At 46.1% G+C, this 27964-nt stretch overlaps 3 protein-coding genes and 1 long non-coding RNA gene across 7 annotated transcripts in view; 1 reads left to right on the forward strand and 3 right to left on the reverse strand.

The window, feature by feature from the left end:
* gopc (golgi-associated PDZ and coiled-coil motif containing) overlaps nucleotides 1–8913 on the forward strand; it is a 21248-nt gene extending 12335 nt beyond the window's left edge. For 2 of the 3 annotated variants that reach the window (XM_058063266.2, XM_058065241.2), the window contains 3 exons: nucleotides 5612–5776; nucleotides 5846–6011; nucleotides 7896–8913. In XM_058063266.2, the coding sequence (XP_057919249.2) occupies nucleotides 5612–5776; nucleotides 5846–6011; nucleotides 7896–8014 (450 nt within the window). In that variant the 3' untranslated portion in view covers nucleotides 8015–8913. The remainder of the gene's footprint in view (nucleotides 1–5611; nucleotides 5777–5845; nucleotides 6012–7895) is intronic. The other variant, XM_058064793.2, reaches the window with a different exon arrangement.
* LOC144901230 (uncharacterized) lies at nucleotides 3208–10170 on the reverse strand. The gene is made up of 3 exons (XR_013629380.1): nucleotides 7862–10170; nucleotides 5573–5728; nucleotides 3208–3329 (listed from the first exon to the last, which is right to left on the reverse strand). It is a non-coding gene; the product is annotated as an uncharacterized LOC144901230 (long non-coding RNA).
* On the reverse strand, nucleotides 10171–18083 carry cep85l (centrosomal protein 85L). Of its 2 annotated transcripts, none has more exons than XM_058089569.2 (13): nucleotides 17808–18083; nucleotides 16855–17001; nucleotides 15457–16331; nucleotides 14480–14565; nucleotides 13948–14062; nucleotides 13715–13870; nucleotides 13421–13573; nucleotides 12582–12736; nucleotides 11850–11967; nucleotides 11713–11763; nucleotides 11356–11463; nucleotides 11051–11228; nucleotides 10171–10510 (listed from the first exon to the last, which is right to left on the reverse strand). In XM_058089569.2, the coding sequence occupies exons 1-13, from the start codon at nucleotides 17854–17856 to the stop codon at nucleotides 10344–10346; spliced, it is 2358 nt and encodes a 785-aa protein (XP_057945552.2). In that variant the 5' UTR covers nucleotides 17857–18083; the 3' UTR covers nucleotides 10171–10343. The 2 variants fall into 2 exon arrangements, with proteins under 2 accessions (XP_057945552.2, XP_057930393.2); XM_058074410.2 differs by having other exon boundaries at nucleotides 11051–11231.
* Nucleotides 18084–18992: 909 nt separating this feature from the next.
* frk (fyn-related Src family tyrosine kinase) lies at nucleotides 18993–27877 on the reverse strand. Its single transcript, XM_058050825.2, has 8 exons — nucleotides 27329–27877; nucleotides 23814–23935; nucleotides 22884–23047; nucleotides 22619–22787; nucleotides 21877–22035; nucleotides 20822–21003; nucleotides 20313–20472; nucleotides 18993–20227 (listed from the first exon to the last, which is right to left on the reverse strand). Exons 1-8 carry the CDS (start codon nucleotides 27718–27720, stop codon nucleotides 20019–20021), a joined length of 1557 nt encoding a protein of 518 aa, XP_057906808.2. The 5' UTR covers nucleotides 27721–27877; the 3' UTR covers nucleotides 18993–20018.
* Between the last annotated feature and the right edge of the window lie 87 nt (nucleotides 27878–27964).

Below are 27964 nucleotides of genomic sequence, written 5' to 3' on the forward strand. Positions count from 1 at the left end.
GTCGGGTCAGTCAGTCAGTCAGTCAGTCAGTCTGTCGAGTCAGTCGGGTCTGTCGAGTCAGTCGGGTCAGTCGAGTCAGTCAGTCAGTCAGTCGAGTCAGTCGGGTCAGTCGGGTCAGTCGAGTCAGTCGGGTCCGTCAGTCAGTCAGTCGAGTCAGTCGGGTCCGTCGAGTCAGTCGGGTCCGTCAGTCAGTCAGTCGAGTCAGTCGGGTCCGTCTATCAGTCGGGTCCGTCTGTCAGTCAGTCAGTCGAGTCAGTCGGGTCCGTCTATCAGTCGGGTCCGTCTGTCAGTCAGTCAGTCGAGTCAGTCGGGTCCGTCAGTCAGTCAGTCGGGTCCGTCAGTCAGTCAGTCGAGTCAGTCGGGTCCGTCTGTCAGTCAGTCGAGTCAGTCGGGTCCGTCTGTCAGTCAGTCGGGTCCGTCTGTCAGTCAGTCGAGTCAGTCGGGTCCGTCTGTCAGTCAGTCGGGTCCGTCTGTCAGTCGAGTCAGTCGGGTCCGTCTGTCAGTCAGTCAGTCGAGTCAGTCGGGTCAGTCGAGTCAGTCGGGTCCGTCCGTCAGTCAGTCAGTCGAGTCAGTCGGGTCCGTCCGTCAGTCAGTCAGTCGAGTCAGTCGGGTCCGTCTATCAGTCGGGTCCGTCCGTCAGTCAGTCAGTCGAGTCAGTCGGGTCCGTCTATCAGTCGGGTCCGTCTGTCAGTCAGTCAGTCGAGTCAGTCGGGTCCGTCTGTCAGTCAGTCAGTCGAGTCAGTCGGGTCCGTCTGTCAGTCAGTCAGTCGAGTCAGTCGGGTCCGTCTGTCAGTCAGTCAGTCTGTCGAGTCAGTCAGTCTGTCGAGTCAATCAGTCTGTCGAGTCAGTCAGTCTGTCGAGTCAGTCGGGTCCGTCTGTCAGTCAGTCTGTCGAGTCAGTCGGGTCCGTCTGTCAGTCAGTCTGTCGAGTCAGTCGGGTCCGTCTGTCAGTCAGTCTGTCGAGTCAGTCGGGTCCGTCTGTCAGTCAGTCAGTCGAGTCAGTCGGGTCCGTCTGTCAGTCAGTCAGTCGAGTCAGTCGGGTCCGTCTGTCAGTCAGTCAGTCGAGTCAGTCGGGTCCGTCTGTCAGTCAGTCAGTCGAGTCAGTCGGGTCCGTCTGTCAGTCAGTCAGTCGAGTCAGTCGGGTCCGTCTGTCAGTCTGTCGAGTCAGTCGGGTCCGTCTGTCAGTCAGTCAGTCGAGTCAGTCGGGTCAGTCAGTCGGGTCAGTCAGTCAGTCAGTCGAGTCAGTCAGTCAGTCGAGTCAGTCGGGTCAGTCAGTCGAGTCAGTCAGTCAGTCAGTCAGTCTGTCGAGTCAGTCAGTCAGTCGAGTCAGTCGGGTCCGTCTGTCAGTCAGTCAGTCGAGTCAGTCGGGTCCGTCTGTCAGTCGAGTCAGTCGAGTCCGTCCGTCAGTCAGTCGAGTCAGTCGAGTCCGTCTGTCAGTCAGTCAGTCGAGTCAGTCGGGTCCGTCTGTCAGTCAGTCAGTCGAGTCAGTCGGGTCCGTCTGTCAGTCAGTCAGTCGAGTCAGTCGGGTCCGTCTGTCAGTCAGTCAGTCGAGTCAGTCGGGTCCGTCTGTCAGTCCAGTCAGTCGGGTCCGTCTGTCAGTCCAGTCAGTCGGGTCCGTCTGTCAGTCCAGTCAGTCGGGTCCGTCTGTCAGTCCAGTCAGTCGGGTCCGTCTGTCAGTCCAGTCAGTCGGGTCCGTCTGTCAGTCCAGTCAGTCGGGTCCGTCTGTCAGTCCAGTCAGTCGGGTCAGTCAGTCGAGTCAGTCAGTCAGTCGAGTCAGTCGGGTCAGTCAGTCTGTCGGGTCAGTCGGGTCTGTCGAGTCAGTCAGTCAGTCAGTCGAGTCAGTCGGGTCAGTCGAGTCAGTCGGGTCCGTCAGTCAGTCAGTCGAGTCAGTCGGGTCCGTCTGTCAGTCGAGTCAGTCGGGTCCGTCTGTCAGTCAGTCAGTCGAGTCAGTCGGGTCCGTCTATCAGTCGGGTCCGTCTGTCAGTCAGTCAGTCGAGTCAGTCGGGTCCGTCTATCAGTCGAGTCAGTCAGTCAGTCGAGTCAGTCGGGTCTGTCGAGTCAGTCGGGTCCGTCAGTCAGTCAGTCGGGTCCGTCAGTCAGTCAGTCGGGTCCGTCAGTCAGTCAGTCGGGTCAGTCGGGTCCGTCTGTCAGTCAGTCTGTCGAGTCAGTCGGGTCCGTCTGTCAGTCAGTCTGTCGAGTCAGTCGGGTCCGTCTGTCAGTCGAGTCAGTCGGGTCCGTCTGTCAGTCAGTCTGTCGAGTCCGTCTGTCAGTCAGTCTGTCGAGTCAGTCGGGTCAGTCGAGTCAGTCGGGTCCGTCTGTCAGTCAGTCAGTCGAGTCAGTCGGGTCAGTCGAGTCAGTCGGGTCAGTCGAGTCAGTCGGGTCCGTCAGTCAGTCAGTCGAGTCAGTCGGGTCAGTCGAGTCAGTCGGGTCCGTCTGTCAGTCGGGTCAGTCGAGTCAGTCGGGTCCGTCTATCAGTCGGGTCCGTCTGTCAGTCAGTCAGTCGAGTCAGTCGGGTCCGTCTGTCAGTCAGTCAGTCGAGTCAGTCGGGTCCGTCTGTCAGTCAGTCAGTCGAGTCAGTCGGGTCCGTCTGTCAGTCAGTCAGTCAGTCAGTCAGTCTGTCGAGTCAGTCAGTCTGTCGAGTCAGTCAGTCTGTCGAGTCAGTCAGTCTGTCGAGTCAGTCGGGTCCGTCTGTCAGTCAGTCAGTCGAGTCAGTCGGGTCCGTCTGTCAGTCAGTCAGTCGAGTCAGTCGGGTCCGTCTGTCAGTCTGTCGAGTCAGTCGGGTCCGTCTGTCAGTCGAGTCAGTCGGGTCCGTCTGTCAGTCGAGTCAGTCGGGTCCGTCTGTCAGTCAGTCAGTCGAGTCAGTCGGGTCAGTCAGTCGGGTCAGTCAGTCAGTCAGTCAGTCGGGTCCGTCTATCAGTCGGGTCCGTCAGTCAGTCAGTCGAGTCAGTCGGGTCTGTCGAGTCAGTCAGTCAGTCAGTCGAGTCAGTCGAGTCAGTCAGTCGAGTCAGTCGAGTCAGTCAGTCGAGTCAGTCGGGTCCGTCGAGTCAGTCGGGTCCGTCGAGTCAGTCGGGTCCGTCCGTCCGTCCGTCCGTCCGTCCGTCCGTCCGTCCGTCCGTCCGTCCGTCCGTCCGTCCGTCCGTCCGTCCGTCCGTCCGTCCGTCCGTCCGTCCGTCCGTCCGTCCGTCCGTCCGTCCGTCCGTCCGTCCGTCCGTCCGTCCGTCCGTCCGTCCGGTCCGTCCGTCTGTACGTCGGGTCGGTCCGTCTGTACGTCGGGTCGGTCGGTCGGGTCTGTCTGTCTGTCAGTCGGGTCTGTCTGTCTGTCAGGTCTGTCTGTCAGTCAGTCAGTCGAGTCAGTCGGGTCCGTCTGTCAGTCGAGTCAGTCGGGTCCGTCTGTCAGTCAGTCGAGTCAGTCGAGTCCGTCTGTCAGTCAGTCAGTCGAGTCAGTCGGGTCCGTCTGTCAGTCAGTCAGTCGAGTCAGTCGGGTCCGTCTGTCAGTCCAGTCAGTCCAGTCAGTCGGGTCCGTCTGTCAGTCCAGTCAGTCGGGTCCGTCTGTCAGTCCAGTCAGTCGGGTCCGTCTGTCAGTCCAGTCAGTCGGGTCAGTCAGTCGAGTCAGTCAGTCAGTCGAGTCAGTCGGGTCAGTCGAGTCAGTCGGGTCAGTCAGTCTGTCGAGTCAGTCGGGTCTGTCGAGTCAGTCAGTCAGTCAGTCGAGTCAGTCGGGTCAGTCGAGTCAGTCGGGTCAGTCGAGTCAGTCGGGTCAGTCGAGTCAGTCAGTCGAGTCAGTCGGGTCCGTCTATCAGTCGGGTCCGTCAGTCAGTCAGTCGAGTCAGTCGGGTCCGTCTATCAGTCAGTCAGTCGAGTCAGTCGGGTCCGTCTATCAGTCGGGTCCGTCAGTCGAGTCAGTCGGGTCTGTCGAGTCAGTCGGGTCCGTCAGTCAGTCAGTCGGGTCCGTCAGTCAGTCAGTCGAGTCAGTCGGGTCCGTCTGTCAGTCAGTCGAGTCAGTCGGGTCCGTCTGTCAGTCAGTCTGTCGAGTCAGTCGGGTCCGTCTGTCAGTCAGTCTGTCGAGTCAGTCGGGTCCGTCTGTCAGTCAGTCGGGTCCGTCTGTCAGTCGAGTCAGTCGGGTCCGTCTGTCAGTCAGTCTGTCGAGTCAGTCGGGTCAGTCGAGTCAGTCGAGTCAGTCGGGTCAGTCAGTCAGTCGAGTCAGTCGGGTCAGTCGAGTCAGTCGGGTCCGTCAGTCAGTCAGTCGAGTCAGTCGGGTCCGTCTGTCAGTCAGTCAGTCGAGTCAGTCGGGTCAGTCGAGTCAGTCGGGTCCGTCTGTCAGTCGAGTCAGTCGGGTCCGTCTGTCAGTCAGTCAGTCGAGTCAGTCGGGTCCGTCTGTCAGTCAGTCAGTCGAGTCAGTCGGGTCCGTCTGTCAGTCAGTCAGTCGAGTCAGTCGGGTCCGTCTGTCAGTCAGTCAGTCTGTCGAGTCAGTCAGTCTGTCAGTCAGTCAGTCTGTCGAGTCAGTCAGTCTGTCGAGTCAGTCAGTCTGTCGAGTCAGTCAGTCTGTCGAGTCAGTCAGTCTGTCAGTCAGTCAGTCGAGTCAGTCGGGTCCGTCTGTCAGTCTGTCGAGTCAGTCGGGTCCGTCTGTCAGTCGAGTCAGTCGGGTCCGTCTGTCAGTCGAGTCAGTCGGGTCCGTCTGTCAGTCGAGTCAGTCGGGTCCGTCTGTCAGTCAGTCAGTCGAGTCAGTCAGTCGGGTCAGTCAGTCAGTCAGTCAGTCGGGTCCGTCTATCAGTCGGGTCCGTCAGTCAGTCAGTCGAGTCAGTCGGGTCTGTCGAGTCAGTCAGTCAGTCAGTCGAGTCAGTCGGGTCAGTCGAGTCAGTCGGGTCCGTCAGTCAGTCAGTCGAGTCAGTCGGGTCCGTCTATCAGTCGGGTCCGTCAGTCAGTCAGTCGAGTCAGTCGGGTCCGTCTATCAGTCGGGTCCGTCTATCAGTCGAGTCAGTCGGGTCCGTCTATCAGTCGGGTCCGTCTATCAGTCGAGTCAGTCGGGTCCGTCCGTCCGTCCGGTCCGTCCGTCCGGTCCGTCCGTCCGGTCCGTCCGTCCGGTCCGTCCGTCCGGTCCGTCGGTCCGGTCCGTCCGGTCCGGTCCGTCCGGTCCGGTCCGTCCGTCCGTCCGGTCCGGTCCGTCCGGTCCGGTCCGTCCGTCCGGTCCCGTCCCGTCCGGTCCGGTCCGGTCCGGTCCGTCCGTCCGGTCCGTCCGGTCCGGTCCGTCCGTCCGGTCCCGTCCGTCCGGTCCGGTCCGGTCCGGTCCGGTCCGGTCCCGTCCCGTCCGGTCCGGTCCGTCCGGTCCGTCCGTCCATCCGTCCGTCCGGTCCGTCCGGTCCGTCCGTCCGTCCGGTCCGTCCGGTCCGTCCGTCCATCCGTCCGTCCGGTCCGTCCGGTCCGTCGGGTCGGTCGGTCGGGTCTGTCTGTCTGTCAGGTCTGTCTGTCATATTTTGTTGGGGTTAATTAGTAACTGGTAATGGGTTGAGATTAAAGGTTTAAAGGCATATGAGCGAGTATGTTTGGCAATATGCATAAACCCATAAGGCAGAACATACCTTATTTACTCGTGTGTGTGTGTGTGTGTCTGTGTCCAGGGGGGAAAGGAGCATGGTGTTCCCATCCTCATCTCAGAGATCCATCCAGGCCAGCCTGCGGACAGATGTGGAGGTTTGCACGTCGGAGACGCCATCTTGGCCGTCAACAGCATCAATCTGAGGGATGCCAAGCACAAAGAGGCTGTCACCATCCTCTCCCAACAGGTAAAACCACTTCACTGGTGTACACACGACACGCGTGCCCTAACTCCTGGCATCATGTCTTGGTACCAGTCGGGGCAGATAGAGTTCGAAGTGGTTTACGTGGCTCCAGAAGTGGACAGCGATGACGAGAACGTGGAGTATGAAGATGACAACGGTCATCGCTACAGACTCTACCTGGATGAGCTGGAGGAGAACAGTACTGCCCCACCTGGTGGCAGCTCGGCGTCTTTACAAGGTATGGACGGACGGCCTCATTCATCCTAAAATTCAGTTGATTGGACATGATTTGGAAATATAATAACTGTCTATATAAGGTCCCACAGTTGACTGTGCATGTCAGAGCACAAACACCAAGCATGAAGTCAAAAGAACTGTCTGTAGACCTGCGAGACAGGATTGTCTTGAGGCACAAATCTGGGGAAGGATACAGAAACATTTCTGCTGCTTTGAAGGTCCCAATGAGCACAGTGGCCTCCATTATTCCTAAATGGAAGACGTTTGGAACCACCAGGACTCTTCCTAGACTGAGCGATCGGGGAAGAAGGGCCTTAGTCAGGGAGGTGACCAAGGCCCCGATGGTCACTCTGTCAGAGCTCCAGCGTTCCTCTGTGGAGAGAGGAGAGCCTTCCAGAAGGACAACCATCTCTGCAGCAATCCACCAATCAGGCCTGTATGGTAGAGTGGCCAGACGAAAGCCATCAGACCAGAGAATTTTGTTTCTCATGGTCTGAGAGTCATTCAGGTGCTTTTTGGCAAATTCCAGACGGGCTGCCATGTTCCTTTTACTAAGGAGTGGCTTTCGTCTGGCCACTCTACCATACAGGCCTGATTGGTGGATGGAACGCTGGAGCTCTGACAGAGTGACCATCGGGGCCTTGGTCACCTCCCTGACTAAGGCCCTTCTTCCCCGATCGCTCAGTCTAGGAAGAGTCCTGGTGGTTCCAAACGTCTTCCATTTAGGAATAATGGAGGCCACTGTGCTCATTGGGACCTTCAAAGCAGCAGAAATGTTTCTGTATCCTTCCCCAGATTTGTGCCTCAAGACAATCCTGTCTCGCAGGTCTACAGACAGTTCTTTTGACTTCATGCTTGGTGTTTGTGCTCTGACATGCACAGTCAACCGTGGGACCTTATATAGACAGTTATTATATTTCCAAATCATGTCCAATCAACTGAATTTACTGCAGGTGGACTCCAATTAAGCTGTAGAAAGATCTCAAGGATGATCAGTGGAAAAAAGATGCACCTGAGCTCAATTTTGAGCTTCATGGCAAAGGCTGTGAATACTTATGTAAATGTGATTTTTTTGTTTTCTATTTTTAATAAATTCAAAACATGTCAAAAAAAACTTTTTTCACATTGTCATAATGGAGTATTTTGTGTAGAAGTTTGAGGTAAGAGATGAATTTAATTCAGTTTGGAATGAGGCTGTAACATGACAAAATGTAGAAAAAGTGAAGCGCTGTGAATACTTTCCGGATGCACTGTAGGTCACATATCATTTTTAAATACTTAAAAATTGATTCCTAATATGACTTTATTCCCAATTTGGAAAAATAGCAAACTTATTTGGTAATATTACGACAGGGTTTTTTTTTAGTTTTTTTCCACATAACTTTGTTCTCTTAACTTTATTCTTATAAGATTACTGCTGTTTTTTCCATTTTTGCTGCTCGTAGTTGAGCTTTCTTCCTCCCTACACGTCCTTCTCATAATTCTAAATTCATTCCTATATTTTCATTTTATTCTCATAACTTTTCCAATAACTGAATTTTCTAAAAATTGCAACTTGATTTGCTGTTTTGACTGTTTCTCAAATTACAACTTAAAAAATGTATTTTCCTTTAATATTTGTTACTAATGACATTTTGTCTCATATTTTGTATTCTTTTTCTTGTTAGATTACTTACAAATTTTTTTATCTTAAAACTTAAGACTTTATTCTGATAAGCCAGGAAGCCAAAAGTGTTAGTATTATAGTTTTATATGCACATAAATGCTAAATGACTATACTGTATAAGGCTACTTTTACCTTCATTCCTGCCAAAGACACAAAAAAGGGAAAAAATGGGCAAATGTGTGTACCTAATGCATCGTCTGCATGCGTTTCCTCCCTCAGCAGCTCTGGAGAAGATGTCCGTGAGCAACAGCGCAGAGAACGGAGACGTGGGACTCTCCAGTGAGACGCCATCGGAGGAAACTCCTTCCAAGCCTCCCGACGCTCGCAGCTCCTCTTAGAAGACACGCAGGGTTTTTACCTCCCTCCAAGTACTGAATCCCATCTTCGGCACGCAGAAGCGGTTTGTTGTCCCCTTTTTTTCCTCTGTGGATGTTTTTAGCGTTGACGTTCGGAGGCTTGATGGCACGTGGCAATCCTAGCAGGGAGAACTGATGACAGAATACAAGTTCGACCCGGTTGTCTGGCATGTTTAGGGGTTTTAGTCGGCTTTGTACAACTGCAAACAGCCATGTGACACAAAGGATCCAAAAGAGAAGCTAAGTGGGTGTACTCACACTAAACCATGTGTACGTACTGTGATGGACCCCTCCCTCACCCAACCAATGCACACCTAACCTGGTGTATTATTTCCACTCATATTTGGAGTAGTGATTGTTTCTATTGTGGAAGGTGGTGGCTGTCATCATTCCATGCCCAGCCCCACCCCCAGTGCCAAAGGAGGGGAAACCATCATCGGATGGGGACGCTTACTTGATCCAAACATGCAGGACTTAAGTGGTTAAGTGGGCACCGGTTGCGTATCGTGGTCAAGTTTGAGTACACCCCAAGTTCCTTTATTCCCTCCATAAACAAAAGCATGCCCCCCGCTACTAACGCCCTCGGTGTCACGACACTACCCTTCATATTTATATGGCAGACACTTTAGAATAGAAGCTGATGTCATACTGGGAGTGATTGTTACATTTGATGTCATGCACTTCAATATATTACAATCATGTTGTTCAAAATGATTTTTCTTTATTCTGATGTAAGAAGGTAAACCCCCCCACTACAGAAACGTGTTGTTTCCATGACTTCATCCTTCAGACAAAACATCAATCTTAAAACAAATGTTACCTTTGTTTCTTTCCATTCACACTCACCGTTATGGCAAATGTAAATAAAAGCCTGAATACTGGTTCCATATTTCAAGTCCATCAATACAAAATAGTCTTACCTGGGCTGTACATTGGTTTTCCATCCACTCTTACTGTAACAAACTGGTCAACATGCGGATCAACATCTGAACAGTTCATGCTGCTAAATGAATGACGTTAGAAGATAAACAATGTTAAAGCACATAGACCAGTTGGAGGCAACTAAATTTCTCATGGTTACATTCGTCAAATGAAGCTTAACTGTGACTTCGATGCTAAATTGCTTTAAGGGAATGTTAGCAAATGCTATCAGGTTGGAAGACGTCACCCGTTCATAAAACCGGTGATAATATATAAAAAAAGGTGACAAAAAAACTCTAAAGGTATTAATTGCACCCACTACCAGTGTGTACTGGGAAGATCATGGCCCTTTGCTGTACTAGAGTAAGTTGTGGCGTAACAGTTTAACGACGTGCTTTTATTGTGAAAACCGGACTTTACCAGACCACAGGAAGTGTTTCGCCGAAGAGACTATATGTTCTGGATTTTTACAGCGAGTTGTGACTAAAGAAAGCTTGCCCAGTATTAGTGTGTACATTGTGTACTCACTTCTTGAAAGCGCAAATGTTGACAGAAAAGCACAGTTCTACACTTACCAAGAATAAGTAACGTTTACCAGCTCCTCCTCCACCTGTTCCCTCATTTCCAAGACTAGGTGCGTCTCCTTACCGTAGCTACGTTCTCAGCCACCGTTATTTCGCTACGTAGATGAATAGTGACCGAGGTGCGACCAAACACACGGACCTTAGCTTAAATATTTAAAACAGTCTAGCTGACGTGACCTCGGCAGAACAAAACAACGTGTTATGGCTAGCTAGCAAAGACACCGGCGGGCAAGCCCACGTGCACATGATGTGACAGCTGGGACAGCCAATGACACGCCAGCAAAAAAAATCACTCGAGCCAATTGATGAACGTTTGTGGGCGGTCTAAAGGAAAACCGTTTTCCGCTTGGTCCTAGTGCTTGCCTATGGCTTACAAAACGTACAGGGAACCCAAACTGCCTTTTGCAAAACAGCATGTACCCCACAATATCGAAAATAGTACATTACAAATGTTTTTTGTAATATTACAACTTTTCCCATAATGTCAACATTCACATACACATTCTCTAAAGCTGTCATATCCAGGTGGTCCTTGGATTACGGTGTTCTGTGTTTCAAATGCGCACCCATAAAGTAACTAAAACCTTAATTTTTGGCCAGTAAACACGCGACTCGCTCAACAACTATACATAAAAACACCGCTGAGCCACACTGAGGAAGAATACATTTGCTTATTATTGTCCCCATAATCCCGAGTGCGACTCATCTGCATCGTTTATGCATTCACAGTCTGAGTGAGTTTACCTGGACGAAGGAAAATGACGTGTGAATTTTGCATAGAATTGAACTCCACCACCAACTTCCTGTCACTTCTTGGCCCTGCTCTCCACCACGTAGTGTGCGTAGCAGTCCGCAATGTTCTTCCTCAGCTCCTCCACGCCTTTCCTCAGCTGGCCCACCTCCATCAGTTTCACCTTGGCTTCTTCTTCCTGCACATCCCCGCATTTGCTTTCCTCCGCAGGAATGTTTAACGCTGCAAACAAACATAGTCGGTGTTACCGTGGAGGACACGTCACGGACTTGGTGTGAGTACAATATCTACTACATGTAGTAAAAATTGGCTTTGACTTGAACGCTGGTTTCTTACATCTGCTTGCACCTATGGAATATTGTTGGAGTTAGAGCATAGAAAAGGTCATAGCCAGTTTCTAAATTTATGTTTTAAACATCATTGGAGAGCTTCAGCCATGAAATAACACCCCTATAGTCACCTTTCTACTCCTATTACCCAATATAGAAGTTTTTTATGGGCCCTCAGCACAATGCGTTTAAAAAAAAAGCCAAAATGGAAAAAAGAGCAATATTCATTCATTCAATTTCTACTGCTTTTCCGCACGAGGGTCACGGAGGTGCTGGAGCCTATCCCAGCTGTCTTTTGGCGAGAGGCGGGGTACACCCTGGACTGGTGGCCAGCCAATCACAGGGAAAAAGAGCATTTCCCCACAATTTTTTCTTTTTCTGCCGACTGGCGACCACGCGGCGTACTGTGCACGGATGTTTGTGATGTACTTACATGTCATTTGCAGCAACAGAGACAAGTTGAGCTCCTTTCCTTGAGCTCTCTGAGCCAAGATGTTGCAGAGAGCCTGGAGGTCCAGCAGGCAAAGGGACATCTCCTTCAGAAGCCGTCCCACTTGTGGCGTCTCCGCGTGGGACAGAGAATGATCGGACAGCCCGTCACCCGCCTGTGGCTGCTTGGTAGACGCAAACATGACACAACATTAAAAGTAGTCATACAAAAAAAAAAGCGTGAAACTGTGATCCAAACAGAGACGAACCAGTGGTCCATGTGTTCCATATCAGGAATTGAACCGATACCTGTGGCGAGGCCGAAGAGTCCGCGGATGGGCTTTCTTGGTTGTCAGTCGGGCAAAAGTGGTGAACGTGTGAAAGACTTCTTCCCTTGTGTAGTCTTGCACTGATTGCCTGTCCAAGCACAGACATGTTTGCTTTGGTTCTTATAAAGGAGGAAAAGACTCAAAATGCTGCAAACGCTACCAAAACAATCCGAGGCTTGGCTGGAAATGCAACATGAATTCATCTTCAGCAGTGGAGAACATGAACACTGAGTAAGGAACGTATTGCGAGGGCATCAGCTGATCCAAAGTTAAAACCGCAGCTCCAGACCAGACCAGCCGTTCCAAGTACGTTTACCTCACCGGTTCATGAGCTTACCTTGACGTGCGAGCTGAGTCGATGAATCTGTCCTTTCTGATGTTCAATGAGCTGGTGGGGAACAAAGGAAAGCGCTCGGTGTGCATGCAGTCCGTGTGTACGCCATTTGACCATGATGTGCTCCAAACAAACGGTACCCTGCTGCTGTGGTCTCGCTTCTCCAGGAGCTCAGCGTTTTCTTCCTCCAGCTGCTTCAGATCCTGCATAGGCAACCTCACGCCGTCCTCCAAGCACTGCTGCACCTTCTGCTGCAGGCTACAGACGACAAGAAGGAGACAGAGGGAATGAGCACAGGGTTTAGCATGTCACGCAAATCACATTTATTGTCAGTGTTTCCTCTTTGTGGAAGGACGGCAGTGACAAGCACCGTGCAGCAAAACAATGATTAAAGTAGCCCGAAGACAGCTGGGATAGGCTCCAGCACCCCCGCGACCCTCGTGAGGATAAGCGGTAGAAAATGAATGAATTTGAGCTATTTTTAACTGTCTTGGGGCAAGAGGCGGGGTACACCCTGGACTGGTGGCCAGCCAATCACAGGGCACATATACACAAACAACCATTCACACTCACATTCATACCTATAGACAATTTGGAGTGGCTAATTAACCTAGCATGTTTTTGGAATGTGGGAGCGTGCTGAAACGGAATGAAACACAATGAAAAATAGGACAATTTCATCATGTCCTGGGAAAACAGGACATGTCCTGGGAAAACAGGACATGTCCTGGGAAAACAGGACATGTCCTGGGAAAACAGGACATGTCCTGGGAAAACAGGACATGTCCTGGGAAAACAGGACATGTCCTGGGAAAACAGGACATGTCCTGGGAAAACAGGACGCCAGAATGTGCGGTACAGTAGAAGGATACCTATGTACAGATGCAATCAGCTCCTTCTCTCTCCTGTCTTGGGTCTTAATCTTGACGTCTTTGTCTTTGAGCAGACCACAGCAATCATCCAGGTCCTTCTGTATGCCACTCATTTTCTTCTCCAGATCCTCAGCCTTCTTCTGCACCTCCTCCAGCTGAGCACAAAAACAACACAACAGGAAGGAAAATGGATTGAAAGATATTCCCATCTGTCAACAGCGGGAACGTGACATCTTTTGCTTTATCTGACAATTTCTTCCATCCACTGCTTATCATTAGGGTGGCAGGGTATGCTGGAGCCTATCCCAGCTGACTTTGTGCGAGAGGCGGGGCTCAGCAGTTTGGGATCACTTGCAAATTTCTTTGTTTTTATCCACATTTCTACATTTTTATCCACTTCACAAACAATTAAAATGAATCAGATGATTTTGAAAGCACAATCTACATTTTTGCATAGACGCCTGGTATAACATGAATAATATCGCCTTCTACATATATATATATATATATACATATATATATATACACACACACACATTCACACATATATACATATATATGTACATATATACATGATATGGAAAATGTGCCTGTTGCTGAAACTTTTTTGAATTTTGCCTCGACTTTGACATAATTTGTCATGTATCAATATGTTTGATAGCAAATGCTAACAGGATGCAATACATAAACCGCGTAGCTAATTTGACTGACATTAGTGATACTCAGGTTATATACACAACTATTGATGAATTATGTGTATGTGTTACCATATTGAAAATCATTATAATAATAACCCCGACTCCCTGTACACTTGGTGTGGCTGCTGTGCGAGTGCGTACCTGCAGGCTTTGGACCTGGACCTCCCCCAACGTTGGCAGGTCTGCGAGGTACTTCTCCAGAGTTTCTATACGTTGCTGTTTTTCCTGGTTCTGCTCGCTCTCCCTCTGACATTTCTTTTTCAAACTGTTGATGTAGCGATCCCTTGTCTTGATCTGTGGACAGAAAAAACAAACACCTTGATGAAGCCAAGTCAGATGGGACACCCGGCGGGGTGTCACGAGATCTGGCAAGGTTAAAAATGTGATGATATAATCCGTCAGATGTTACAAAGCCCGGCGTTTGGTAGGATGTACCTTTTCTTCCAGCTTCCTGAGGTCTTCCGTGTATTTCTGAGTGGCTTGCTTGTAAAGCTCATTAAGATGGAGAACTTCCAGCTCAGCCACCGCCAGCTTCCTGCTGAGTTCTTCATGGCAGCTCAGTCGATCAGACGTCACTTCCTTCACCGATTCCTATTGGTTAACCCAAATGGGTGTTGCAATTAGGGCTATTTGAGGTTTGAGGATTCCGATTGATGGTTAAAAGTTACCTTCAGCTGCAAAATCTGAGGGTCTTCAAACCACCTCTGACTGTGCAGGACCTGCTGGGCTCTCAGCTCATTCTCTCGAATGCGGGCATGGAGCTGCAGGATCTGCTGATTTTGCCTGAAAGAAAGATCTTGCATCCGTCAGAGGCACTGACCATCTACAGGAGAAGATTTGATTTACAAGGAGCAAAGATAAAAGTTCATGGATGGATTGCTTGATTGACATTGATACCTAAACCGGGGGTGTTGGAATGTGACCCAGCGAGGGTCACATTTTACATTTAGGTATACATTTTTTAAAGCTGCTTTTCATTCAGGTTATCAGTTAATAATGTGGGGGAAAATGATTGCATTGTGAAATACAAAGCGAGTACAAAGTGAGTATTGTTCATGTTCTGGTAAAACAAGACAAACAACCTCTTGGCCATTCTCATTTGGTAAAAGTAGGTCTCACAAGAAGAAACCTTGGTGACCCCCAAAATAAGCCAGTAGTACTTTTAAACATTTCCCCTGCATGTATGTGATGGGTGTTTACCTGTCTATCTCCAACTCTCTTTGTCTCAGCATCCCTTCTTTGACCTTCACCAGGGTGTTCATAATCTGGGAGGTCCCCTGCAGCATCTGCAAAGTAAACAAGCACAGTTAGATTCAACATGGAAATCAATGGTGTAGCCATTTTGGGACCTTGATGATTTATTTCAACTGCTCTTTTGCTAGGGTGGAAAAACAAGTTTGAATTTATTCAGAATTTGTGAAGATTGATATTGTACAGTAATACAGTGTATATATATATATATATATATATATATATACATACATACAAATATAAACCTTTTTTTCTTTTTGAAATTTCCCAATGTCACCTGTTACTTTTTACAAATCACTTTGTAAAGTGCCATTATTACCAGAATAAGTCAAAATATTAAAAGTAATATTTGACAAAAAAAAGTGCCATACATGAAAAGTAATTTTTGTACCAAAAAAAATGTAATTTTACAGGAATAAACTGAACTTGGGGGTCAGATAAGGGGATGTCGTCGCCAGCTTGTAAAGCTCTCTTTTGTGATTAAGGGATATATAAATAAACTTGACTTGTAATATTCTGATGTAAAAATGTCATTTTAGTAGCATTGGTTTTAAAATATTTAATATATGATACTCATTATGTACTCATTATGAGGAACAAACAAAACAAAGTTGGTAATTTGGTTGGGTAAAAAGGTGAAAACAAATATTACAAGAAGAAGAAAAGTAACACATTTTTATTTTTTTATTCTATATGTGCCCTGTGATTGGCTGGCGACCCCGCCTCTCGCCCATAGACAGCTGGGATAGGCTCCAGCATCCCCTGTGACCCTCGTGAGGAAAATGCGGTAGAAAATGAATGAATGAATGAATGAATGAATGAATGAAAAACCACCAGCAAAAATGCAGTAAAAGTTGGTGAAAGAAAAGCGAACACGGTCCTGCACACAAAAACATCACAACATACGAGAGCGCAATTGATCTCACCTGGTCCTGCATTCCTGGTTCAAGTGTTGGTCCTTGCCAAGGTGAGAGTCCATTCCCACCACAGACCTTTACCCCAGTACCAAGGATCTGACCAAGTTCTCCACCATGCTCAGCTTTGGAGCTGTACTCCATCTGCTCCGTCAGCCACATTTGTGTCCGGACAGCCGGCTGAATGGGAGAGTCTCGGTCCACGCGGTGACTAAGGGGGGACTCCGCTTGTTGTGCTAAACCAAAGCAGTGACCCTGACCGCCTCCCAGAGCCAGCTTAGCCTCTGCTAGACTACTATAGTTCACGTCCAGACTGCTCCGTTTAACGGGTGAGGACAGGGTTGAGGACAGGGACAGGTCTGTTTCAAAGCCAGTGGATTTACTACCATGTTGGCTCCAGTAGCAGGGCCCGGACCCGGGTGAGCGCTGTAGCAAGCCGTGACAGAGTAAGGAGGAAGATAGAGGTAAATAAAGGTCTCCGTTTAAACCACGCGCTTCCTTCCTGTAGCCGTACAGCAGTCCTCGGTCTAGAGAGCCGTGTGAATCGGTGTTGTGTTGGTGGACCGATGTCCTGCTGGAGCCCCTTTCAGCCCCAGATGACAACTTAGTCAGAGAAGACCACCTCCGGATGGGCTGTTGGTCCCTCGTGTCCACACTACCTGGTGCACTGAGCGGAGAACCAGCAGGAGGGAGCAAGTGGCAAGACTTGCTCCAGCGACCTGAGCTGCTGGGTGAGGGCATCCTTTTCAGGCCGCTGTAGGACGACGTGCAGGGAGATGGCTTGACGTGGCCGATGGGGATGCTGCCGCCAAACGAGTCCTCTTGACCGGAGTGACGGCGGGATAGAGGGTGCAGAGATGAAGGTGTGGTGCTCGAGCTGGAGTCATCTGATGGAGGGTGGACAAAGGAAAGAAATCTTTAATAAGCGTATGGTTCATGTCGTGTTGGGCAAGACACACAAGCACCAGACTTGATCACCGGAACAACAGCCTTTGATTGCGGGTTTGAATGATCTCATAACAGGCACAATAATCCCCAACAAGAGCTACTGTTGAAGCTTAACCTCAACTCCGAACCCCCCCCCCACACTCAGCGCCACTACCACCAGAACACATTAATAGCTACACACATGCACATGAGTCTTATTATGTTTAATATATTGGGTAGTAGGAGTGTAAAAGTGACTACAGGGGTGTTATTTCATGTCTGGAAGGCTCTAATAATGTTAAAGTGTACTTAGAAGGCCGTAAACAGGTTTTCTATGCTCTAGCACCAACTATGAAAAAAATCCACTTATAAATAAGGAATCCTATTAATGAAAAAAATGAATGAATGTTATTGATTTAGCCCCCCCACCCCACCCAAAAGCATTAAAACCCCACTTTGCTGTGATAATTGGTAGAGTCCTACCTTCCACGCCATCAGAGCAGGTACCAATGCCGGTATCGCCACTGTCTGATACACTGCTGTGTCGACGTCGAAAGACGCCGGGCTGCCTGCTGTGCCATGTTGATTCATGGCTGCCGACCCATCCTGGGGAGATTCCGCTATTTGAACCTGAAACACACAAAGCTGGCTGTGAGGTTTAATGCAAATAGAATTCTTTCATTGGAAAAATATTGGAACTTCAGTCGGATCTGGAACTAATCAACCACGATGAATGAGAGAATATTTTATAATATATATCCCTGACCCCACAAAACGTGTACATATTTTTTTCCTCCAAATGGTAGGCTGTTTTTTTTCAAAATATCACATTTTTCTAAAAATCACAACTTTATTTTGTCTTACTTTTTCCTCAATATTTCAATTCTATACAAAAATATTGCATTTTTCCTCTTAGCATTTTGCTTTATTCTCGTAAAATTAACCGACTAGGTATTTTTCATCATGTCGAGACATTATTGGCATAAAATTACAACGTCTTCCTGTTTGCTGTTGCTTTCATGTTAAATTATAGCTGTAGAGTGTGCTACGGGCCAACAAAAAACAGCCATGGGCCTACAATGGCCCTTGGGCCACACTTTGGATGCCCCTAGAGTACACAAATACATATACATATCCATATACATATACACACAGGGGTATTAGAACGCCATGGCACGAGGCTAATTAGAATCACGTGTGTAATTAAACTCCACCCACGGCAGGTGTGATGGTGTAGCTATAGCTACAGAGATGATAGCTCGATAGATACAATGGACGTCGACGTCCTCTTGAATAGTTTCCAAAGCAGCGGCGTCACATTCTATAGTCGCCCGTTTTAGCATCTGCAGTTCGGCCTCATGAACAAAGGTTTCTCGGTCCTTCAACATATGTCGGACAACATGTCTCAATATGAACGGAAACGTCATAACTCTCACCTGTTTTAGAAGATTGGCATCCATCGTCAGGATCAGCTCTGTTCCACATTGGCAGGGTTCAGAGGTTTTATGTAACAGTGGAAAAACAGCTCTAAGGTCGGAGGGAAAGGCAGCTCTAAGGTCGGAATGAGGCCAGTGTGGGGTTTATATTCGGTTACAATGCTAGCCGAGGCATTTTAGCAAAGTAGACTAGCTCTTTAAGGCATTCGTCAAGTATCTGGTCTGAAGACATTTTCTGGTAACGGTCTCCTTCCTACAAATTACGTTGGATGACGTCAGAGGATACGTACAGGAACGTCATTAAGCTCCTCCCCCTGCCAGCACGCTGTCTTCAGCAGTCTTGGAGCGGGGGCAGCGATACTGGGCAAATATGATATCGATCCGATACCGATACTCTTGACGGAAGATTATGGCTTTGTTGTGGGTTAATCTAATAAAAAAATAATTAATAAACTGTTATCAACCGTATTTATAAAGTCTTATTACAACATTAACACAAGAAATTAAGAGGTTGCAAACCTCTTGTAACCTTGACAATCACTTGTGTGATGCATTCAATGCTCGTAAATCACCAAGCTCACAGGTCTACGCTGCGGATCTATCAGTACATGTGACATCAGTACAGACGAAACATGTGTTTTCATGTGGTGCTGTTATTTTGACGGGACATTACACTACTGGTTGATCAGAAATGTTTAAAATAGACTGCAATGTGTATTCCTCAAATCAATGGGGTTTTTTCCTACACCACTTAAATTATGCTCTGTGATTATGGACGGTGACAACGTGGGCGACTGCCGAGCTGTGATTGGTCGGCTTTTCTTATTATATTTCCGGGTTTTCCCTCTCGGCGAAGCGCCAAAAGTCCGCCATAAAAAAAATCCCCAGCAAATTGAGGCACGTCTGAGCAAAAAAGTTTGCAAATAAGAGCACCTATGTAACAGTCACACCGAGTTTGATGCTCTTTGTGTTTAATTATCAACAGTAGCGCTCGGTTGACTTCATAACATCGATGTTATAACGTCAACAGGTCGCTACGTTAGTTCTGTGTAAGTCGCGAGAGGGCAGTGGACTCAAGACGCCGTGTAGTGACGTCACTGCCGCATAAATCAGAACCCACTTCCGCCTATCGTCCCGTGAAGGGTCAAGCATTCTGAATAAAAGCACAGCAATACAACACGGCACCCCAAGATACATCAAATGAAGTAAAATTATATTTAAAGGTGAATTTATTTCAATAGTGCAGTTTAAAATGGTAAGTTCTTATATTGTGTAGATTCAGTGCATACAAAGTGAAATATTTTACCAGATTTCTTGATAGTCAGCAGTCGGGGGAGGCTGGTCATGATGAAAAAATGAAACAAAAAATATTTGTCCATTGAACTGTATTATAAATGGAATATCTAAACGAGCAACCTGTACTGTATGAAAGACTCCAAAGTCGGCAGTGCCTCACCAGCCATGAACCTGAACCGAAATCCTGAAAACATCAAAAAACTACATCATTCTTTATGCGTTCACTTCATTGTTTAATTTAACACAATAAAAAATACAATTTAGTAAGGTTATCTAAACACTGATTTGACTTGAATATATTAAAATGTACAAAATCACCACATCTTGCGGTTATATTGTTAATTATACACAATTAGTCAAAGTGATGTAGCTTACTTGTATCTGCAAATCAGCAAAACAAGCAAGCGAGTGCAATGACGGAAGAGCTATGCTGGATAATGAAGCCGAGAAGTACAGAAAGAATGCTTGCGCTGATACACAGACCAACGCCATAGACGCCATCGAAGCCGCCATGAACAAGGACCATGCTTTCCATACTAAAAGTGCACGCAGGCTGTAAAACATTACACGCCCGGAATAGTCTCACATTACTCACTACTGAAGCAATCTGTTAGTTGAGGTAAGGTGTTGTTAGCATGAATCACTCACTCATGTCTTTTGTCGACAGTGGAAAGAATGTGCACGAGGAAGAACAGCAAGAAGAACCGGTTTATCGAGATGGCGAGATAGTCTTTTCGGCAGCACTGGAGTCCTTTACGGTAGACTGGAGCAGAAGCTCACAGGGTGCCACTGAATTTGATGGGAGAATTTCGAAATACGTACCGAGTACACTTACGGATTCAAGTGATTTTGACTTCATTCCAATACAGATTGGGTCTCTCTCTCTCTCTCTCTCTCTCTCTCTGTGTGTGTGTGCTACTCGCGGGAAGCATCGTCATAAGAGGTCGCGTTCAGCTCAAAGAACTCCTCCAGCTTCCATTGCAAGGTCTCAAATGTGGGCCGATCGTGTTCGCTCTCCTTCCAGCATTCCATCATGATATCATACATGACTCTGGGGCAGTTGGCCGGACAGGACATTCTGTAGCCCAGGGGAACTCTTTGGACGACTTGGTAGTTTGTCATGTCTTGAGGGGAAAAACAAGTCCATATAATCGGAGATGAGCAAACGTGCTACCCAGTATGACCATTCTGCAAACTTGAGTGTCTTACCCGGGTACGGCATTTTGCCAAATGTCATAATCTCGTAAAGCAAAATACCAAACGACCAGACGTCGGATTTGATGGTGAATGTGCTGCTGTGGATGGACTCGGGGGAGGTCCATTTCACCGGGAATTTGGTACCTTCTCTTGCCTCGTATACACTCTCACTCTGGATTGAAAGAAAGACAAACGTTATGTGGATAGAGTGGATGCGTGGAAGACCAAGAAAGACTTGGAAAGGTTTCCTCCCACATTCCAAAAACATGCTAGGTCCAAATTGTCCATAGGTATGAATGTGAGTGTGAATGGTTGTTTGTCTATATGTGCCCTGTGATTGGCTGGCCACCAGTCACCAGTCTGACGTTGCATGCCTTGGAGCTACGAATATGCTTGCTTGAGCCTGTGACCACAGCAACCGGATGGTGCGTTGGTTTGCCATCCTCCAGTGCCAAAGTCAAACCTCTTTGAGCAACAAAGGACGTGTGAATCAGGGTATGGAGTACGTGTGCATGACAAACCTTAAACACCCTGGCAAGGCCAAAATCTGCCACTTTGCAGATGTTGTTCTCCCCTACTAGCACATTCCTGGCTGCAAGGTCTCTGTGAATGTAGTTCTGCAACTCCAGGAAAGCCATGCCTGATGCCACCTGGGCAGCCATCTCAATCTGGTCAGGGAGCTGTAGTGTGGAACCCTTGTCCTCTGGAAAATATGGAACTCGGTCACTCTTGGTTTTCAGCTAATGTAAATAAACTGATATATTTGTACATATAAAAATTGTATTTTAATATATGTACAGAATAGTAAAATTGATAGTAAAAAAATGCAAAAAGATGGCAAAAAATATTATTTGTGATAAAGGTGAAAAAAATTAGTGTAAACTTTTCTCTTTTTTTGGTAAATGTTCCAATTATTTCAACTTTCTTGTTAAATAATCATAGCAAATTTTCTTCTCGTAATATTAGGCCTTTACTCCCGGAATATACCCACCCCAACATCATTTCCCAAAAATGACAAATTGTTTTGTTTCTTATATTACAACTTAAAAAAGACTAATGTACTTTAGAATATTTGTATTTATTTGAATATTATATATATATATATATATATATATATTTTTTTTTTGCTATTGAAATGAAAATTTTCCTCATCACATTACAATGAAAATGCTGGCCGTTTTTGCCATCATGTTTTCCCAAACAAATTTTTCAAAAATTGCAACTTTGATTAAATATTATGAAATAATAAAAAAATTGGTAGATTACTTTTTCTTTAGTTTTTATTAACAATTTAACAACTTTTTTTTACATTTCTGTGTTATTTATGAATACAACAAAGACGTTATATAAATCATACAATTGATAAATTTCTTGATTCTCAAGTGACATACATTACTAACACTTTTTCCTCATTTGAGAAGCTGCGATAAAGAACTCCAATGCCATTTTAGATTGACCATACAATAGATATACGCTGTACATATGCGGATCAAAAAGATCCGCTGTGGCGAAGCCGTAATGAAGAAAAAGCCCAAAGAAACAAACTAAAAACATAAAAAATGCTTGTTGATCTTACTTTGCAGGTATTCAAGCAAGCTGCCGTTCTTCATCAGCTCTGTGATGATATAGATGGGCTCCTCCATGGTGCACACGGCGTAAAGTTGGATTAACTTGGCATGCCTTAGTCTCTTCATGATCTGAGCCTCTCTGAGGAAGTCTGCCGTAGCCATGGTACCTTGGGTAGACAAATATTAGGTTGGATTCACATTATACAGACACACACACACATATATATAGCGTCATGTGATCAAATTAGAATAACCCATACAAAACAAACATGTTTTGAACAGGAGTGAACACATGGTCTTTGAATCATTTTAATATGTACAGATAAAGTTCAGCAAATACAAACAAATACAGTAGATGCAGAGTACAAGCATCTCCTGGAAAAAAAAGATTTTCACGAGGAATGCAGGAGGACACCCTTGCTATGATTGGCACAATCAATTTGTTTTTTTATATATCGTGGAACCATCGTTAGAGTCATTAATACATCCGACTTTAACCAAAATGTACTCTAACCAAATCGATTTCAAAACATGTAAATCCAAAAGCCAAAAATGTAAACAAGACACATTTTTATAGATTTATATCCAGAAAACTATTCTGTATCATGGAGCTTTTTGTGTGGCCCTGTTGCCAGGCAACCACTATGAACATCCAACATTTTGTGATACAAATACATGACAAACACAGCTGGACTCACACAGTGTATACCAAATTTTGTTTTTCAAGATTTTCAATTGGACACAGCTTACCGGGTTTGAGTGTCTTCACGGCGACTGGTGTGGTCTCGTTCCAGAGGCCCTCATAAACTTCTCCAAACTGACCTGCTCCCAGCTTATGCAGCAGCTTGATGGAGCGGCGGTCAATCTCCCACTGGTCCACGGTGTTGTAGGACAGGCCATAAGTCTGTGGAGTCTCAATCTACACACAGGGAAGCGCTCATGTCAGATGTCACTTATTTGCCTTCATTCAGAGCAATTTGCTTGTTGAACATATAAAGGAACGTATAAAGGGTACCTTTTTGCATGGTTCTCCCAGACATACACAGAGTCCGTCTGCTTTTGTGGAGTAGTGTTGCACTAACATCTTCAGCGTTTCAAAGACTTTGGCCCTTGTGACAAAGTAGTCACCCATTTCATTTCTTCTTAATTTATAATGCTTCACCCTCCCATCATCCAGCACTGAAAGACAAGAGCGCATAGAACTGCATTAGAACAACACAATACTACTTTGAGTTTATTGCGTCAGACATCCTTCTTTTTGGATATGAGGACTGGTTCTTTCAATACCTCACCTGTTAAAACTCCGATCAATCTTTCGTAGGCCATGACCCTTAATGGCTACCACACAGCAAAAACAACACAAGACAATGACAAGCAACAACGGGCGGCTGTGTTTATGTGCTAGAGTCCCCGTGTAGCGGCTGTGCGACGTCATCGTATTACTAAAGAATGCATCAATGGAATGTTTGAAATAATAATAATAAAACTCCAAAGTCCGACAGCCATTACCAAATGTGTCAATCACATCATTTGCCGTAATTAGGCCAGTGGCTCACACACTTTGACCTGAAGTCATGTAAGCCCCTCCCCCTCTGCACAGGGATGAGATTATTAAATATAATTAGACATTAACTCGGCGGCACTCGGCCATCTCTGTGTGGAGTTTGCGTGTTCTCCCCGTGCATGTGTGGGTTTTCTCCGGGTACTCCGGTTTTCCTCCCACATTCCAAAAACATGCCAAGTTTATTGGCCACTCCAAATTGTCCAAATTGTGAGTGTGAATGGTTGTTTGTCTATATGTGCCCTGTGATTGGCTTAGCGACCATAAATATAATAACTTATACTAATAATTAATTATTTGCCGCAAAATTGGAACTCTGATGTGGCAAGGGCTGATGTTTACAAAAAAAAAAAAAAAAAAGGGAATGAATTTCTTGTTTCTTACGTGAGAGGGAGAGTTCCCCTTTCTGGCTTTCACAGTTCCGGATTAAGAAGGCCCCATTGCGGTTCTTTCCACTTAACAGCATCTTCTCTGCATCCAGCCTTTTGGTGTCCGGGAAATACCATCTGTAGGGAACAAGAACAAGTTTAACCTCGTAACGAACGGAAAGTCAAATCTATCCATTCCGACTCAGCTGTCAGCTATGCGTGGGATTTTTGGCATCCTTATAAAAATGCTTGGCAGAACGACGACAATGTCAATCAACAAACCTTATCCCGACATGATCAAGCCGGTAGCAGGTTACCGAAATCGCGGTCGTTCATGACAGAGAGAGAGAGAGAGAGAATATTCCTTCTTCATCCGTGTCTTTCCATCATTACATCTGTTGAACATGCAATTTCCACGACCATGAGGATGAGCAGTATAGAAAATGGATGGACGGACGCAACATGTAATTTGACTCTTGAATATGCTGGCATGCTCTCCATTTTGTCGCATTGTCTTGGTTTCACTTTCAAGTTCAGTCTGTACAGTAAATAAACATGACTAAATATCAGCTTCTCTAGAATTTTGGCATGACAGAAAATAATTGAGTAGCGCTGGCTTAGGGAAAACAAAGGAAAATAAGAAATACTTTAGTCCGGGTAGGCAGTGTCCAAAGTGCGGTCTGTGGGCCACTGGCAGCCCACATTTATTTTTTTTTATTTATTTTAAATTACATTTTTTTGGCCTGTTGCTCATTATGAAAATTTAATTTCACAGGAAAATTAAACATTAAAGATAAAAAAAACACAAAAAGGAACAATTAGTTATTTTACAAGAATAAAGTTTTCTACTGTATTAGAAAAAAAATCAGAAAAAAGTAAAGTAAAGTAATGAGGAAAAACAAAAAAGTCCTTTTTGTGCAATTTACCAGAGGTGAAAAATGTTATAAAACGTATTATTGAAGATAAATGTGATTATACAAGTAGAAAATATACTGGCCAATGATAACACAAAGTGAACTGAGCACATACATGTCTATTTACATAATAAGAATGACTGCAATAAAAAGGACCTGGAAAAAGACCTTAGCACCTAATATAAACTAATGGACAACGCCCTTGAAACAGATTATGGAAATTGAGACATTCCCCTTCACTATTGGAAATAATACACTCATATTTCTTTCTTATATTCATAACATTTCTACAATGCATGAAATGAAATGTGACAAATTTTGAGCCTGGTGACATGGTAATATGCAAATTGGATGACATCACAAACTTTGGGTCATTTACAGCACGCCGTGAATTTCCATGAAGTAAGATTCCTTATTTAGAAATGGAATATATTCATAGAGCAGACAAAATCTGTGGAACCCAATACAGGAGACAAAGGAGAAAATAAGACAAAGATAACCCAGACTTCCGGAGTGTAAAGTACAGATGGGGTGGGGGTGGTATGACAGAAAACAATTGAGAACCACTGAAATAGATTGTGTGTTTTTGTGTCAGTGAAAAAATTATTAACTTAATACTAAAGATGGATTTATACTTCTTTTTTTTTTTAAACCCGAACACGTATTTAGAAGAAAAAAAAGAGGTGATGACAGAAATTTGAACTCAAGCACATCGAAGAGAGGCAGGGAGAGTCCTGAACGTAATCTAATAATTAGTCACTTTTATTGCAAAGGTTGATCCAAAAACTGTGTCAACGTCAAGCTAGCACAATGTTTTAGAGGGGGAAGAGTGAGTAAAAAATATTTGTTTTGCTTTGTTTTTAATCTAACTTCACCTCATGTTTAGAGGAAAACATTAGCAATTAAATCACATTTTACATCGACCAACATTTTTTTAAATAAGACAGGAAAACCCTGTCAAATCCAAGAAGCACAACATTGTCAACATTCTCCATTGACTACTGGTCAGACAGTCGGCGGTACCATTCTCTACTTTTTCAACAAACAGATGTAAAGACCCTTTAAATAAGAAACTTGCAAAACAAGAGCGGGAAAATGAATCAGCCGCGTTTATTAACCCTTTACGTCAGAAGTCATCGCAGCAGATAAAGCCAAGCTCCATGTCCTAAAAAACAATTATTAACCACCAACCATTGCAGGGCCTGCGGCAATTATTAACCAGTTCGATATTTTTACAATGCGCCGCAGGCCACTAAAAAACAGCTGCGGGCCATAAATTGCCCCTGGGCCACACTTAGGACACCCTTGAGTAAATAATAATAATGTATGAAAATCAACAAAATAATATTAATGTTGAACAAGTTAGTGTTTTGAAGACAAGCTATACACGTACCGTATTTGCCGCACTATAACAAAAATGCGCCTTTTAATGCGGTGCGCCTTATGCTAGGAGTTTTACCGCCGTTACGGGCCACCACAAGCCAGTTGGGAGGCAGTTTGAGCCACTGCGCGCCTCGGGGGCACCTTATTGGCGACACTAGGCGCCACAGCAAATGGCACTGGTGTGAACTGGCACCAACTGGCACCGGCCCAGTGGACTCTTAGCATTATATGTGTTCCGAAATCTGTAAAATCTGCAGCAATAAATCCATCAGATAACGACTTTAATTGTATTGCCTGGGTGTATTGTTAAAAAGTAGAACAAAGTAAACTTGCAGTTTTACTTCCGTTGCCTTTTTTTGTGGGCCGTGTAGTGCTAGGGGGTTGGTAGTACTCGGTACATACAGTAATTCACCAACTACTAAAGTTGAGGGTGTTCAGGCAGTAGGAAGAAGCATTTTGTTGTGTTTTTTCGTCTCTCCATTATGAGTGCAAGAAAAAGGTTGGCAGAGGGGCCATCCATATATAGGTGGACATACTCGCTCACGGTGCAACAAACCGAAAATAGAACGCATCACGCAAATCAACTACTACTATGTGGGTGATAAACAACATTCATTCATTTTCTACCGCGGGCGTGCTGGAGCCTATCCCAGCTGTCTTCGGGCGACCTGGACTGGTGGACAGCCAATCACAGGGCACATACAGACAAACAACCATTCACACTCATACCTATGGACAATTTGGAATGGCCAATTAACCACGCAAGAAAACACCACGCATGCACGGGGAGAACATGCAAACTCCACACAGACATGGAATCGCTAGCGGAATCAAACTCCAGTCTCCCAGCTGTGTGGCCTGCGCACTGACCACTCACCAGCGTGCAGCCGATAAACAACATAACTTTAAACTGTTATTTCCAAGGCCTGCATGGTGGTCAGAGTTGCTTAGAGCTCAGACCTCACAGCTAGGAGACCAGGGTTCAATTCCACCCTCGGCCATCTTTAAAGGCAATACTCACAACACCATTCAAAAATGTCCCATTTAAAATGTGTCGGTATCGGCGATACTGACCCTGTATAGTACTTGGAATGGGATCGATACCAATATTGACTCGCATCTACAATCTTTATTCAAAGCATAGTGACAAAACAACAATATAAAAAGTGTTTTTGTGTATTTTTGAAGAAGAATCAGATAGCAAAACATTCCAGGAAATGGAGAATATACTCACGGTTCTGCGTCGATACTCGCAACTGGGGCCACGTAGTTAGCGGGGATGTATCCTTCTTTTGATGCAGAAATCCCAGTGATGGCTTTGGCAAACCACCAGTCTTCCGCACTTGTATCCGCAACGTCCAAGATGTCGCCGGCTTTGAAGCTCAAGTCCTCGCCGGTACGAGCGGAGTAGTCATAAACTGCCACAAAACGATTATGTGCTACGCTAACCGGCTGTTTCACCACTTTGGGTTTTCTCTCGGCGGCGTTGGGGGTTTTCAAGACGATGTCGGGGTTGTGAGGGTTTTCTTTTTTCTGCTCCTTTTTCCCACTTTCGGTTTGATTGGGTTTTTTAAAACAAGCCAGACATCCCTCCCAGCACGCCGAAAACCTCGCTCGGATATCCATGGTCTTCTCGGTCAATCACAGCAAGTCATGGTGCGATCTTCAGGTGACCATGAACACAACAATTGGACTAAATAAACCAATACCGAATGTTTCCGGGAGATCGGCACCCTACCTCGGTGAGCACACCCCGGGTGAATGTCGCTAGCATGACAAACACCTGCTGCTGATGAGCCCTGGGGCGTGGCTCTCGCTCAAAGGTGAAGCCGCGCTGCGTTCAGGTGTTGCTGGGGAATCGGAAACTGGG

This window comes from Doryrhamphus excisus, linkage group LG11 (assembly GCF_037039965.1).
Source record: "Doryrhamphus excisus strain RoL-2023G ecotype Guam linkage group LG11, RoL_Dexc_Guam_v1.1, whole genome shotgun sequence".
NCBI classification, from domain to species: domain Eukaryota; kingdom Metazoa; phylum Chordata; class Actinopteri; order Syngnathiformes; family Syngnathidae; genus Doryrhamphus; species Doryrhamphus excisus.

What these genes read in the sequence shown, in the direction of transcription:
- frk (XM_058050825.2), bottom strand. Translation starts at nt 27,720, where the DNA reads ATGGATATCCGAGCGAGGTTTTCGGCGTGCTGGGAGGGATGTCTGGCT. An exon ending in GCGAGTATCGACGCAGAACC is followed by an intron (nt 23,936 to 27,328) that starts GTGAGTATATTC and finishes TGTTCCCTACAG; the next exon opens with ATGGTATTTCCCGGACACCA. An exon ending in TGGGAGAACCATGCAAAAAG is followed by an intron (nt 22,788 to 22,883) that starts GTACCCTTTATA and finishes CCCTGTGTGTAG; the next exon opens with ATTGAGACTCCACAGACTTA.
- cep85l (XM_058074410.2), bottom strand. Translation starts at nt 17,856, where the DNA reads ATGTGGAACAGAGCTGATCCTGACGATGGATGCCAATCTTCTAAAACA. An exon ending in AACCAGGAATGCAGGACCAG is followed by an intron (nt 14,566 to 15,456) that starts GTGAGATCAATT and finishes TTTACTTTGCAG; the next exon opens with ATGCTGCAGGGGACCTCCCA. An exon ending in ACTCTTCGGCCTCGCCACAG is followed by an intron (nt 11,232 to 11,355) that starts GTATCGGTTCAA and finishes GCGTCTACCAAG; the next exon opens with CAGCCACAGGCGGGTGACGG.